This window comes from Sander lucioperca, chromosome 7 (assembly GCF_008315115.2).
Source record: "Sander lucioperca isolate FBNREF2018 chromosome 7, SLUC_FBN_1.2, whole genome shotgun sequence".
Taxonomy (NCBI): domain Eukaryota; kingdom Metazoa; phylum Chordata; class Actinopteri; order Perciformes; family Percidae; genus Sander; species Sander lucioperca.
The window spans coordinates 14,011,352-14,025,557 of record NC_050179.1 but is presented as its reverse complement, the minus strand read 5'-3'; the positions used below and the strand labels follow the sequence as shown (position 1 = coordinate 14,025,557).

Here is a 14,206-nt window from a genome sequence, read left to right as displayed (position 1 = left end):
CGTACTGACTGTCGACCAAGGCTTATTTGAACACTTAGGTCAACTTTACCTCGGGTACAACAAACAGAACAGATTTCTTCCTAATCAGTCACAACCACTGCAGAGGTCTACAGGTTTGGTCTAACTTACGCAGAACCAGGACATTTGATACTGAGAAATAATCACCATCACGGTCAGACCCTGTTGTCTGTGTTATGTAATGTGATCAATAACCACAAATAAAAATGTATCAATGGAAGCTTATTTGGTTTCTTCTTTCTGTGTGTAGCTACATGTATAGATGACAGATGTACTGTATAAACTTGGGAAAGAAAATAGATCTGTACATTTCGGTAAATGTGCTTTCTTTTAAATAATAAATATATTATATGATTAGAGATAAACAACTTAACTGCGGAACAAAGAACTACTGAGTCATGCTACATCAGTCCAAACAGGTAACCTGCTGACTATCGAAAAACTCTTCCTGGGATGGACACACACACATGCACATACAAACAAACACACACGCACACAAGGCCAAGGTTCAACATAGGGTAGCCCATTAGATGAGGTTTGGTTAAAGTGTGACTGGACATTGGTGTGCACTTTATGCAGGCTTAAAGTGCAGGTCGAAAGCATTACCTTTTAAACCGGCAGGATATATACAGGCAGGAGGAACAAAACACCACAACACAAACATTCATCTGTCAGCCATGCGTGTCATCAACATCGTACGTGTGGCCTTAATAAATACCATGGCTATGCTTTCAATATTATCCTTTTTACTTTTTTTTAATCTATTTTAACTACTTTTAATACGTAATTTTATTTTGAAAGCACATATGTTATTTATCTTTGTCAAACCTAAAAGTGTTGTCTGCAATGTCTGCTATTTCAAATGCAGGGTCCAGACCCGTCTCTGGCATATCGGCCAAATTTGGAGACGGATAAAACCAAAGAAAAGGAAGACTACAGAAACTTCAAGGTAAGCATTCAAAGCTCTCCTTCTGATGATGACACTTATTTATTGCTGCGTTCATTTATGGCCAGAGGGGTGAATCCAGAGGTGAGAAATACACTGTTGTTACATGTATGGGAGGGTTATAATTATGCAAAAACACTATGTAATAATCAAAAATACAAATAAAAATATAATTTAGAAGTTTTTAAAAGGATAAAACAATCGGGTTTGAAAAAAATGGTACAATGTTCCTGATATCTGGAGTAGAGACTGACTGATAGGCTATATCTTCTGCTAAGGAGAGGAGAAAGGAAGGAAGGAAGGAAGGAAGGAAGGAAGGAAGGAAGGAAGGAAGGAATCTGATTTACAATTAAATGCAGTATATAAATAAGTTTCTCAAAAACAGTGCATATCAGGAGGTGAGCTATGATTATGTCTCCCAATTCTCTCAGTCATAATGAGGGTTGGAGCAGGGGTGCAAAGCTGTGTCTGTTTCAATCAGCAGAGTGTTATCCCCTATTGGTCCTGTAGTGCTCTCTCTATTATAAGTAAACAGCAGTACTATAGATTACTACATCTCTCATTTTCACTGATTATGTATTCAACAGTGGTGGATTTTTTTAACATCCAGTTTTCCTTCATTCCTATTATAGTTTGTAGTAACAAAATATATGAAAATCCAGTTTTTACAAATCTTATGGACTGCTTTTCTGCAAATTACCTGCAAATGGGCTAAACTATTGGTGGGTCAGTGTAAATGCTACCAGTATGAAAAATGTACATTTGTTGCTATGTAGCAACTGAAATCTTCACCTTGTTTCATGCTCTGTGATGTAAAAAAAAAAAAAAAAAAGTCACAAGGAAGAGTGAAGGTGGGTGTAGTCAGACGTTTCATGGATTTTATACTTTAAACCATAGAGGTCATTGCCAAAATACATTTCTGCCATAAAAGATTTCATGCAGTTACTCAAAAGCATTTTATTAACCTGAGATGCTGTAAATCTATTGTTGTGTTGCATGCGTGTGTTTCAGAATGGAAGTCTAATTGACCGTGTGTTCAACACATACAAGCTGATGCACACCAATCAGACACTAGACTTTGTGAAACAAAAAGTGAGTAAATACAGGTGGACATGTGGTGGACTTGGTGAACTTGTCTTGCACTAAATCAGAGGTGTCAAACATGCGGCCCGTGGGCCAGAACCGGCCTGCCAAAGGGTCCAATCAGGCCCACTGGATGACTTGGGTGCAAATTTCATAGAATTAATTCATTCCAGTTCCAAATTTACCACTTTAATCTCAGAAAATATAGGGTTATATATATATATATATATATATATATATACCCAAGTTCTTTTTCCGTAAATTTACGACTTTAATCTTAGAAATTCTGTAGTTTTTTTCTCAGAATATTACCCCTCTCTCCCGGGCCCGTAACATTATTTTTTTCCTACAATGGCCTTAGAACGCTGTCCTAGCAGAAGCAACTTGTGTTTGCCAACATCAAGCTGGCAAAAAAACTCTGTGGCAGATAAAGTTTCTGATCTTTCTGGAGTGATTTACTAGTCTGGCCCACTTGAGATCAAATTAGGGATATGTGGCCCATGAACTAAAAAGAGTTTGACACCCCTATATTAAATCGTACTGATTTTGTATTTTCTTTGAATTTTGTGAGTGAGTGTCTGTTTTGCTCTGGATGACCAAGTCGTCATGTCCGACTGAGCAAACACACCAAAGGCAAAGAGCCACAAGATGTTGTCTGGACTAAAGGTTGTTTGATTAACCTCATTTTCACTTCTCCCAAAGGTAACACACAGACACTGTCCTGTTTTTATGTAGGCTATGTGACCCACCTACAGAAGCTTTCCATGACACTGCAAATTAATTGCAGACAAACCTGGTCCCTTTATGCCTGAAAATTCAACAAGAAAGCAATATTTCAAAAAGTTGTTTTGCCCAGAGGTGTTCAGGGGCTTTCTTAGCAAGTTTGAGAAAGAAAGCCTCCTCAGTAATGCTATGACTCGTACCTTCCTGCAGCACTCTGTATGGGCCAGCTGCAACCACGATCGTAAGAGGATGATGGACGCCATCATGGCTCTAGACCAGCTGGTGGACGAGTCCGATCCTGATGTGGACTTCCCCAATTCATTCCATGCCTTCCAGACTGCTGAGGGCATCCGCCAAGCATACCCAGACAAAGGTACCATACAGGGAGAGACAGAAATACACACACTGTGTACAAGTACATGCATAAAAATAAAAAATAATAAATAATAAATATCTGTATTCACTATCTCTAAGACTGGTTCCAGTTGGTGGGTCTGATCCATGATGTTGGGAAGACAATGGCTCTTTGGGATGAACCCCAGGTACGACACATTGTCTGGTATTACAGTTCCATCAAGGTTGCTGAACTTTGAACTGGGTTCAATTTCCTACCTTAAAGTGACTATATGTAACTTATGATGTTTCTGAAGCTGTGTCATTTTTCATACAATGGTCTTAAATGACTTGTAACAGCAAACGACACTAACAGTGAAAAGAACGCCATTTTTATATAGTTTTTAGTAATTTTTTTTGCAGGGTGGTAGGGGAAGACTCATGAATATTCATTAGGGAACTCATCCCTGATTGGCTCGCCCTGACATTCCATAACCAATCGCACTCCCCCTAAACCTAACCAACCCAACCAGAGCAGGCAACCAGTACTAGCCATTCAGGGATGAGTTCCCTAATTAATATTCATGAGTTTTCCCCTACCACCCTGCAAAAAAAAAAAAAAAAACCTCGTGCCTGGGTTCGATTTTTTCCCGCGTAGTCACAGAATGATTTGCGCCAGGTATGCCGCTACAGTCACACATTCTGATAGGTCACAGATTAGGCCTATTATGTATTTTAATGTTATTTTAGAAGTTATCTGTTGTAGTTATGGCTGATACTGGGGCAGGTCCATCACAGAAAAGAAGGAAACTAAACAAAGAACAACTAAAAGCTAAAAGAGAAAAGACATTGGCACGTGAGTCAACTTCGGTTGGGCTAACAACAGATGGAGACAATTAGGGGATTGTAAATGATTAAAAACCGACGAATTGGCCCTTAGGTATGTGTCTATTTCATTCATAAAATAACTTTACAATGCGCGATGTGGTTACAGTAGCCGACATAATTACGTCCCCCTTCCATTTAGCGTAGACGTTTCCCCTTTACTCCGTGTTTGTGTTGGCTTACTATTTTCTGTTCCCTTGTCCCCCTGTAACATTACTTGTGTAAAGCGTCCGTGGGTTTCATGAAATGCGCTATATGAAAGATATTACGTTGGTTGCTACAACAACTTCTTAACGCTTTGGCTCGTGAGTGATACCCGGTCTATCTCACGAGACATCCAAAGTAGGCTAAGTTACTGTATGCAACACTTAAAATGCAACGATGCATCTGTAACTTATTCTCTTATTGTAAATGAATGATTTTCTGTCTGAGCAAAGCATTCATTTCAACTGTATGACCTCCCAGTAACGCTAACTCATAATCTACAGTGGGCATACAGCACCGGTAAAGAAAAGACCTTTACGACAGCAGGTGTGGTAAAAACACTACCGCTTTTGTCCAAAGCGGCTTCTAAAATCAACACAAACTTAAAGTTACATATAGCCACTTTAATGTCATACCTTTTCAGATTTCCTTTCCCTCAAACTGAGGTTTTTTTATTTTGTATTCTTCCAGTTTTTATTTTCGTCTTTCCAATACTGTCATTGCTATTTCTATGAGCCCTCTTCAATCCTTTTTGTCTTTTCATTCAAGGCATGCTTGAACTCTGTTTTGATAAGAGATTATCATTATTACAAGAATAATTTTACATTTTTCATTTTATATAATATATATGAAGCGATATAATTCATTCTTATAGCAGGCTTTGTGTATGTGTGCTCGCAGTGGGCTGTAGTAGGTGACACCTTCCCAGTGGGCTGCAAGTTTCAAAACTCCATTGTGTTCAGAGACAATACCTTTATGGATAACCCAGATGAGAAAACTACCAGCTACAAGTTGGTATTTTCATGTTACATTAACAAAGTATGTGATTGAAGGTCTACCCCTAACCCTAAAGAGATGTGTACTTCAGGTTTTCCACAAGTTCCACACTTTTTCTGTGCCAGTTGTTTTTGCTATCTACAATGTAAATATACATCTGAATTGTTTGCATTTAAAACAGTATGTGTAGTCCACAGTCCATCAATTTTAATAAATGGAACAAAAATACGTTTCCTATGCAATTACCATTTAAAGTACTCTGCTCTACTATCCGTGTTTATTTCAGCACTACAATTATCGACACATGTAGGCTAGTTGTTTGATGTACTGGGAATTTGTCCCGTTACATAATTACTTTTTTTTTTGGCTCTTTAGTACAGAATACGGGATCTATGAATCAAACTGTGGACTCGACAAAGTCCTCATGTCCTGGGGCCATGACGGTAAGAGACGTCATCACATTCAGCCACACACAAAGTGCCTGTTTATCTACGAACTGTACCTGAATGCTTGCATTGTTGTCTTCAGAGTATCTCTACAGAGTTATGAAGTTTAACAACTGCTCCATCCCAGAGCAGGTCAGTAAATTAGTACATTAAATGATTGTTTAAGTTATGTTTTGAGCAATTACGAAATGAGAGCGAAAGCATAAAGTGTGCAATGATTTTCTCTCCTCACCTGCTCAGTTACGGATCTACTCTTTTTCTGTCTGTCTTCAGGGGTTGTACATGATTCGCTTTCATTCGTTCTACCCCTGGCACTCCCACGGAGACTACATGCACCTGTGCAATGACAAAGACCTGCGCATGCTGCCCTGGGTCCAAGAGTTCAAGTGAGCATCTTCCTCTCTTCATATGCACATTATCCCACTCGCTGCATTGACCTGAAGCTGCATCTTCCATCCTTTCCACAGCAAATTTGACCTGTACACAAAGAGCACCGAGCTCCCAGACGTCGACAAGCTGAAGCCGTACTACCAGTCTCTGATCGACAAGTACTGTCCTGGAATACTGAAGTGGTGAAACAAACAACGCTGAATTCAACTGCAACACTATATAGTAGAGGGTGATTACATATGTGGAGAAATATAGAATGATTTGTCATGTTGTTGCTTTATAATAACACTAAGCTGGATTTAGTATCTCCTGTACACACATATTTCTTATACAGTACGTATTGATCTATACTGACAATTCAAATTACATATATACTGTGGAACTCACGATTTTTACACATTTTCAGATTAAAATGTAAAGAAAAGTGTTTATTTTATTGTACTTTATTATATGAAAAAAAAAAAAACATTTTAAAAATACATCGTGTGATGTTTCGTTTCTAACACTGAAACAAAAGACACATTTGTGGAAAAAAAGAAGAAAAAAAGTGCACTTGTTTTAGTTCAGTAGATACAGCAAGAGGCAGACCACAGTAATGGAACACACACACATACACACACGCACGCACGTCGCCTTATATTTTAAATTCATATTTCTCTAATTCTTTCCACATGATTTGATCTGACTAGATTGAATGTTCAATGTACGTCAGAAGCAACCAGGAAGATTTTACAGTTTTTAAACATCTGATGGTTTCTGATGTAGACAACTGATTTATGAAATATATACTGCGGTGAGGTGTGGATGGGAGAAGGCAAATAAAGTTATAATAATTGGCTGATCCAAAATTACAACTATGCACAGAACAACTTCTTTGGTCATTTTGGTGACATTATATAAAGGCAGGTGGTGATAACAGTCTGTAACGGGATTACCTTCATCTCTTTCAAAACTTCTCATCATTCCTGTCTTCCTCCTCCTCTTTTACCTAGTCCTCTTCGTCGTCAACAGTATCTTCTTTCTCCTCTCCTCCACCCTCCTCCACCTCATCTTCACTGTCCTGTCCATCTTCTTTCTTCTCCTCCTCCTCCCCCTTCGCTGCCTGCTGTTCATCTGACTTCCCACAATGGTCTGAAGAATCGTCAGGTACATTATCTGTGTGATCGTTCCCAGCGGCCATATAAGTGAGTGGGGTCCTTTCTGTGTGTTTATTCCTGTTTTGCAATCCCTGGAGCAGACAGAGGGTGACGCTGGAGGCAATGAGAGTCCAGATAAGTATGTGGGTAGGAACACCTCTGACCTGAGAGCGCACCCACCTCACCGCCTGGGCAACAGTGGTGTTGGGCATACGACGTGGAGGTGATTTGTCCTACAAATATAGATGAATATTAATCAATATTCAACAGAAGAATGAAAAGACATTTCCTACCCACATCCTTCTCTTGTTTTCCATAATTGCTAATATTATGTTTTTACATTAATTTACCTTGAGTCCATGCTGATTGAGCATGCTCTCCAGGAAAGTGCTGCCCAGGTGCACTTTGGGATAAAATTCCTCATCATAGACCCTCCTCCACCAACGCTTTGGGTAGGAACTGCCAACAAAAAAGGACATGGTTGCACAGGAAAAATTAAGTGAACTTCTAAATGCCTACCTTAAACTCGCTTAACTAAAAATCATTTTAAAATAGTGACAAAATTGCTGAAATTTTTTATAAATCATGTTTATTGTTGTTAGTAGTGATGTTATTAGCTGTTTATTGAGTTTGAATTTGGCAGTAAGGTTTCAACGTGAGCTAAGTGACATCTTTCAGTGTACACAGATTACCTTAAAGCCAAGAACAATCTGATTTCTCTACAGAGAGAGAGAGAGAGAGAGAGAGAGAGAGAGAGAGAGAGAGAGAGAGAGAGAGAGAGAGAGAGAGAGAGAGAGAGAGAGAGAGAGAGAGAGAGAATGAGAGAGAACGAGAGAGAGCGAGAGCGAGAGAGAGAGAACTGACCCGTCAGCCTTCGGTTCAGTAAACCAGTATCTGTAGCGGTGGGCACGGAGGTAGGTGGGAGGCTGCTGGTAGAACGGATACTGTGATACATCGGTCTGGATCAACTCTATCACTGCAGGACATAAAGCAAAGCTTTCAGAGATCTGCTTGTTCTTATAAAAACAAACACTGCCTTCTTTTCATAATTTAACATTGAAACATTTTCTGCTCTGTGCTCTATGGGTTGGAACATTTAGATACCTGTAGCCCTGGTCCAAGAACAGTTTGTTCTGTGTCCCAAACTAACACCCCGACAGAGATACTGTAAGTTGTTTTCATCAAAGTAAAGACGGCGCAGCAGTGTTTTGATAGTACCACTGGGGGTCACCAAAGAGATGTTTTTAAATTCTACACATAGTGGCTTTTACAAACAGTGAGAAACATGTATTTAAAATTACTCTGACCAGACATTAGTGTGAGCACCGCTGCAATGATCTGGGGCTGGATTCATTTCTTATCACAACTCAGTCAGTGAGTAGTCACATAAAAGGCCTTTTCAATAAGCTGACAAAACGGTAAAACACCTTCTGTGACATCACTATTTTGTGTGTGGCTAGAAGTGCAGCATCCTTGAAAGTTTTAAACCAATACAAAGCAGTGCAGTGGTAGTTTGATTCTGTGTTGAATTGTCCTTTAGGGAGATAAAAGAGTGACAGGAAACTAATATTAATGCTAATATTATGAAAATAAATAGTTGACACTCTTGAGGATGCATACCATCTCTTTTGCCCTGCAGCAGGCTGTATATGAGGCTGGTGAACCATGGAGCCTGTGTTTGATCCCCGAGGGCAGCAAACCACATTTGCCAGTCCAACCTGGGCTGGTGGGGTGTCAGCACAGCAGGTGCTGCACTTAGGTTGCCTGGCTTATACATAAACTCAATCTCCTAAAAGAAGAAAAAAGAAACATACTGATAGGAATAACTTACTACAGTGTAGCAGGACAGTCAGTCTGCACAATTATTAATAATGAAATTGTTCAGTAGTGCCTCCACGGTATTAGGGTACAGTTACAGACGCGCCTGGTGGAATTTAGGGATTATACAGCATGTTTAAAGAACATTAGCATAGCACGCCTGTCATCATTAACAGGCATATTTAGATCTTGTTCAAACCATCGTCCATGATAACTCTTTTCTCTCACCGTCCACGAGACTCCATCGTTGCTTCCCTCGATGACAACCTCTGGCCGCCCACTGACCCCGGTCATCCTTCTGAACAGGCCGTATGAGTTGACCAGTTGGTAGCGATCCACCATATCATAGGCCTGACGCACTCCCGGCCACAACCTGGCATGAGAGTCAAACTCTATATAGCTGAATGGCACCTGGAACAGAAAAAAACATAGTCAACATAAAGAGTGATAGCAACCAGGTTTGAAAAATATTTCTGATCAATTATAAGGTTAAACTACATGACTCATTAGCTTTATGATATGAAGTTCAATCATTACTGTATTTCTAACAGCACCCACCAGACTTATAGTGAACATAGCAACGGTGGCAGCAGCAAACACAGTCCACTGCAGAGTTCCCCAAAACCTCTTCAGGAAACCGGAGACACATGCACACCTAGAAAAACACATTACATACATTGTTTGGACAACATACAATACAGAAAATGAAACATAATCTCTCACACACACACACACACACCTGAACATGGCTGTGACCATCTCCCAGGTGAGAGAGAGGACACCAATCCAGATAGAGGGGATAGTGACTGTCTTCAGAAACTGGTTAAACTGGTGGAATGTGAATGCTGCAAGGACACAAATGTATTAAAAAAAAGGAACTGCAATTGTTCCTATGGAAATACAATTACATAGGCACACACACACACACACACACACACACACACACACACACACATTAGAAAGAGAGTGCCAGTGCATAGAAACCACGTCCAAACCACTCCCACTGAAAAGAGTGGATCAAGTACCCTTATATAACACCCCTCCTCATGAACAGGTGGCACTCAGGATCACACATTATCAGAATCAGGTTCATGGCATCACAAAGGAGACTGATTTAAAAAAAGAATCAAAGTAGTAGAGGCCAAGATATCCGATGTCTTAGTCCCTAGTATGGGACAAGCTCCAAAAACACTGGATCCTGGAACACACACACACACACACACACACACACCTGTCCTGGAGGAGATGCTCGTCTTCGTTGTATCCAGCTTCAGGTCAAAGCATACAATTGATCCAAAGATCATGAGAGCCCAGACTGCCAGCTCCAGCAGGTAACACAGCCACGACTGCAACTTGGAGTCTGACCACATCCAAGAGAGAGCATGAAGATACTCTGGTAAGTAAACTTTGGCATAATGGACAAACCACTCTGGTCCAGATTTAAGCTTTCACTGTGCATTACTCTGTAGGCAGGATTCAGGGTTTTTTTAAGTTTAAAAATGAAAAACGTTTTCCAATCACATGTCAACTGATTTTGAAGGTGATGGTGGGTGTTTAATATGCTGGCGTACGCTGATGACAGCATATTACAAAAATATTGTCTGAGAAACAACACTGAGCCTATAGCTGTGCAAAACTACTTATCAAATGTGTATCTGGATGATTACCTGCATACTTTATTATTCAAGCTAATTTTTAGACTTTACAAAGTATAGCCTGCATATGTATGCTGCAGTTATGTTTTTATCATACCATTGTTGCTGATCTTGTCGGCCTTGCGTAGCCAGAAGTGTACATGCTGGTCGTCCAGAAGCGACAGACACAGGGCCAAAGTCAGCAGGTTGAAGAAATTGTAGTTGCCAGTCAAAATGATGAGCACTTGAAGCAAAACCTACACAAGACAAACAAAAACAAATTAACCAATAATTCATTCTATTGCACAAACCAAGTAGCTACTTTTTTAACTAAAGCAAAATGCTTTACATGCACACCCTTGCTATTATATTTGCTAAGTGTAGATCTCGGAGCCAGTTTGTGGAGATCACTTGAATTTCTACCCACCTGCAAGTAAAAAGCCCCAAGCCGGAGTCTGCGCAGTGGGCTAAAGAAAAGCAGGGGTGCAGCGATCTCTATTATGAAGGTCCCCACCACACTGAACTTATGCCACCACACCGGCAACTGTAGGGCAAACCAGGCCAGCGGGGTGGGGATACACTGAGTCTCATAGTGATACGTCAGAGCTGTAACACACAGTAAAAAAAAAAGAATGTATTCAACTGAAAAATAGGACAAGATCCTGACAAAAGGAAAAACAAAACCGTTATTTTAAATGCGCTGATGTCACAAAAGTCAAATTGCAGTTTTCAAATTGTAGTAATGTCCTTTCTTAAGGGATGCACACCCTCAACTAGGGCTGGGCAATATATCGATATTACATTGATATTGTGATACAATATTAGATATCGTCTTAGATTTTGGATATCGTAATATGGCAAAAGTGTTTTCTTTTCATTGTTTTACAGGCTGCGTTACAGTAAATTGATGTAATTTTCTAAACTTACCAGACTGATTTTGTTGTATTGTATTGTTGTGACATCGAGGTATTTGGTCCAAAATATCGTGATATTTGATTTATTCTACCCTCAACACATACGCACAAAAATACACTTTAAAAAGGCACATCCTACAGATTCTGAAACATACCTGTAAGGCCCCACCATGTGGGACAACGAGATGTGAGTTTTACCACACCAGAGGCAAACATGAGCCTAAAGAGCAACCAGCGGATCAGCCAGAAGGTCACGCGATCATGCGCTCTTACCCCTCGTGACCCGCGGATTAATGTCAGTGGAGCAACAAGGATACAGAGGAATCCTGTCTCCAGAAGCAAGTTGTCCCTGGATAGTGGTAAGTAGAAAGAGCAACAGGAAACAATGAAATGAATGGAAAGATTTGCAAGTAAGGGACAGACAGAGAGGACAAGAGAACCAGGGTTGTCATTCTAGTTTGTTGATGTCTACGGTGTTGTTGCACAGCAGCAGAGACAAACATTACTACGATGTTACAAACAGTGGACTGAGGATGACATAAACCTATGGGCCAACCACCAAAACTATCTTGGGATCCTTTAACCAGCTGCTATTCATAACACTATTGTGTTAATTACAAAAAATTTAATATACAAAATCCACAGATCATTACTCACCATTGGAAGTAGAGAAAAACCTGGCCCACCTGAAATGTGAAACAAAAATGGCCAGTGAGAGAAGAGACACCATGACAGCAACCTGTGAAAGAAAACTAAGTGCAGTTGACACTGTAGACTCACCTGGTACATGGACAGGTACAAGGCCCACAGGCAGAAAAACACCACGCTGTCTCGCAGAGCCTCTACCAGCGTGGCAGCGAGGCTCAGGGCAGCACCTATGAGACACAGCAGCTCCATAGCGGTGTGCGTGTCCAAGCCGAGCCGAGGTCCCAGCCACAGCAGGGTGGGAGAGGACAGCAGCTGTTCCCCTAGTGACTTACCGCTGTAACGCAGCTGCCAACGAGCAGGCAACAGCCCATCATTACCATAGAGACCTAGAAATAGACATGGGCAGCAACAACGTAAATCAACATAAATCAATTAAAATAAAATAAAAATAAATCAATTTTATACACATCAAACACTAAATGATTCTTTGTGCACTGTATGGGAGCATCTGCATTTGTAAGCAATTTATTTTTTTGTTTAATTCTTCATGTGCCCTATCCGTCAGTGGAGCTATCACTACTATAGAGCACTGGTTCCCAACCTGGGGTGCCGACCCAAGTCAGAGTCGCCAAGACCTTCTTGATTTTAGGAGTATGCTTTTTTTTTTTTAAATACACAGCTGGCCTTTATCTCAGCATTTCAATCATTTCTGTGAAGAAAACAACATTTTTAAAGTTTGGATTATCATTTTATTATTTATATAACAGGATAAGGGCACAGTGAAGACCTGAACACTGAAGCTATATTCACAGAGCCTTCCCATCTCTGCTAAACTAAAAGTCTCGTCGTGCATTAAAAAAGTATGCAGTAAAATACCCAAAGAGCTATTGCCAATGAACAATTGCCAAGCGTTAAGAGAGAAGAAAACACTGAATTTGTCAAAAAGAAAGCATATTAAAAAAGGCTATATTGAAAAAACACAATACAGATAATTATATTAAAAGTTAATCTCTGATGCATTATTTACAGAAAGATAGTCTGCTCAAAATGTATCCATATCGCTCGTTTTATTAACTATGTGGGTTAATTAAAGACTTTATCAGTTGTTCTGTATTATTATTGTTATGCATTGAATATAATGAAACATCCATGAATTAGTCAGGGATTGTCAGTTTACTCAATGATAGAAAAACCAGGGTCCCTGAAGGAAAAAGGTTGGAACCACTGCTAATAGAGTATGAATGTAGTAAAGCAGCCTCACAGAAAGAAAAATACCAGACATACATGTAATGTGTTTCAACATGTACCGTATATTTTAAAAGGTGTGTTTGCGCTTCATAGCTTGATGTGATCTAGTTTCTGTATTTGCATTTAATTGAATATACTCTGAATATGCCATTCATTGGCAAATACATATTCCAAGTTTAAAAATGTCTATAAACATGTTTTTTTTTTTAATACATTACATTGTGGAAACTATGCACTGGAAATTTCTCGAAATTTTTGTTGCCAATGTGACGTCGCGTGGGCGAGGTCTTTTAGACTTCTGCTGGGCTACTAAAATAAAGCGTTCTTAACGTTAACTGTCCTGTGTGCTGTGCATCTTTACAACAGGTTGGGTCTCTCTCAGCAGCTGTTAGCTCGTAAAGTTAGACAGGAGCAGGTAAACCTTTCTGATCGCAGCACACATAAACTTCTTCTTCACCGCAGAAAGACAGAGCACCAAGTTCCCAGCTAGTAGTAAGATAAGTTAGCTAGCTTCCACAGAGTTAGCAGAGTTGTGGTCTCACCTGGTATCTGCATATAGAGGGACACAAAAGCAGCCAGATAGATGACCGCCATGCTCCAGAGGAACATGCGCCGTGGCAGGATGATTTCCCTCATGTCTGGGCCGAGCTGCTGGATGGGACAGCCGGTGCTTTCACTGCCGAGTTGCCGCTGTCTGCTCCTGTATCAGCCGGGGCCGAGGAAGCAGGGACAGGATGGATTTAACTTTAGCCTGGGGTCGGGCCACGTCACGTAGCGATGAGTGGTTGATGAGAAGTTAACCCAAACGGCCTCAAGATGTCGCTGCAGTTCGTTTGAACGTTATGCTGCATTCAGGTAGCATTGGATAAAACATGTACAGTACATGTATGTGTACAGTATTTAAATGCTGGTTGCCTTGTTGAAGTACGCTTACTGTAACACATAGGGTTAATTTAGAGTGCATTGATGTACGTTTCGATTGTATATTCCCTGGGCTCTGGGA

At 40.3% G+C, this 14,206-nt stretch overlaps 2 protein-coding genes across 3 annotated transcripts; one reads left to right on the top strand and one right to left on the bottom strand.

The window, feature by feature from the left end:
- Window positions 1-542: 542 nt before the first annotated feature.
- miox (myo-inositol oxygenase) lies at window positions 543-6,284 on the top strand. Of its 2 annotated transcripts, XM_031293407.2 has the most exons (10): window positions 543-713; window positions 887-967; window positions 1,976-2,056; window positions 2,981-3,143; window positions 3,245-3,312; window positions 4,874-4,983; window positions 5,345-5,412; window positions 5,498-5,547; window positions 5,689-5,801; window positions 5,883-6,284. In XM_031293407.2, the coding sequence occupies exons 1-10, from the start codon at window positions 696-698 to the stop codon at window positions 5,989-5,991; spliced, it is 861 nt and encodes a 286-aa protein (XP_031149267.1). In that variant the 5' UTR covers window positions 543-695; the 3' UTR covers window positions 5,992-6,284. The 2 variants fall into 2 exon arrangements, with proteins under 2 accessions (XP_031149267.1, XP_031149268.1); XM_031293408.2 differs by lacking the exon at window positions 1,976-2,056 and having other exon boundaries at window positions 557-713.
- Window positions 6,285-6,555: 271 nt separating this feature from the next.
- lmf2a (lipase maturation factor 2a) lies at window positions 6,556-14,016 on the bottom strand. Its single transcript, XM_031293406.2, has 14 exons — window positions 13,746-14,016; window positions 12,088-12,341; window positions 11,965-11,993; window positions 11,463-11,656; window positions 10,821-10,999; window positions 10,512-10,650; window positions 9,991-10,119; window positions 9,499-9,604; window positions 9,318-9,414; window positions 8,988-9,170; window positions 8,562-8,730; window positions 7,806-7,917; window positions 7,292-7,400; window positions 6,556-7,174 (listed from the first exon to the last, which is right to left on the bottom strand). Exons 1-14 carry the CDS (start codon window positions 13,837-13,839, stop codon window positions 6,794-6,796), a joined length of 2,175 nt encoding a protein of 724 aa, XP_031149266.1. The 5' UTR covers window positions 13,840-14,016; the 3' UTR covers window positions 6,556-6,793.
- Between the last annotated feature and the right edge of the window lie 190 nt (window positions 14,017-14,206).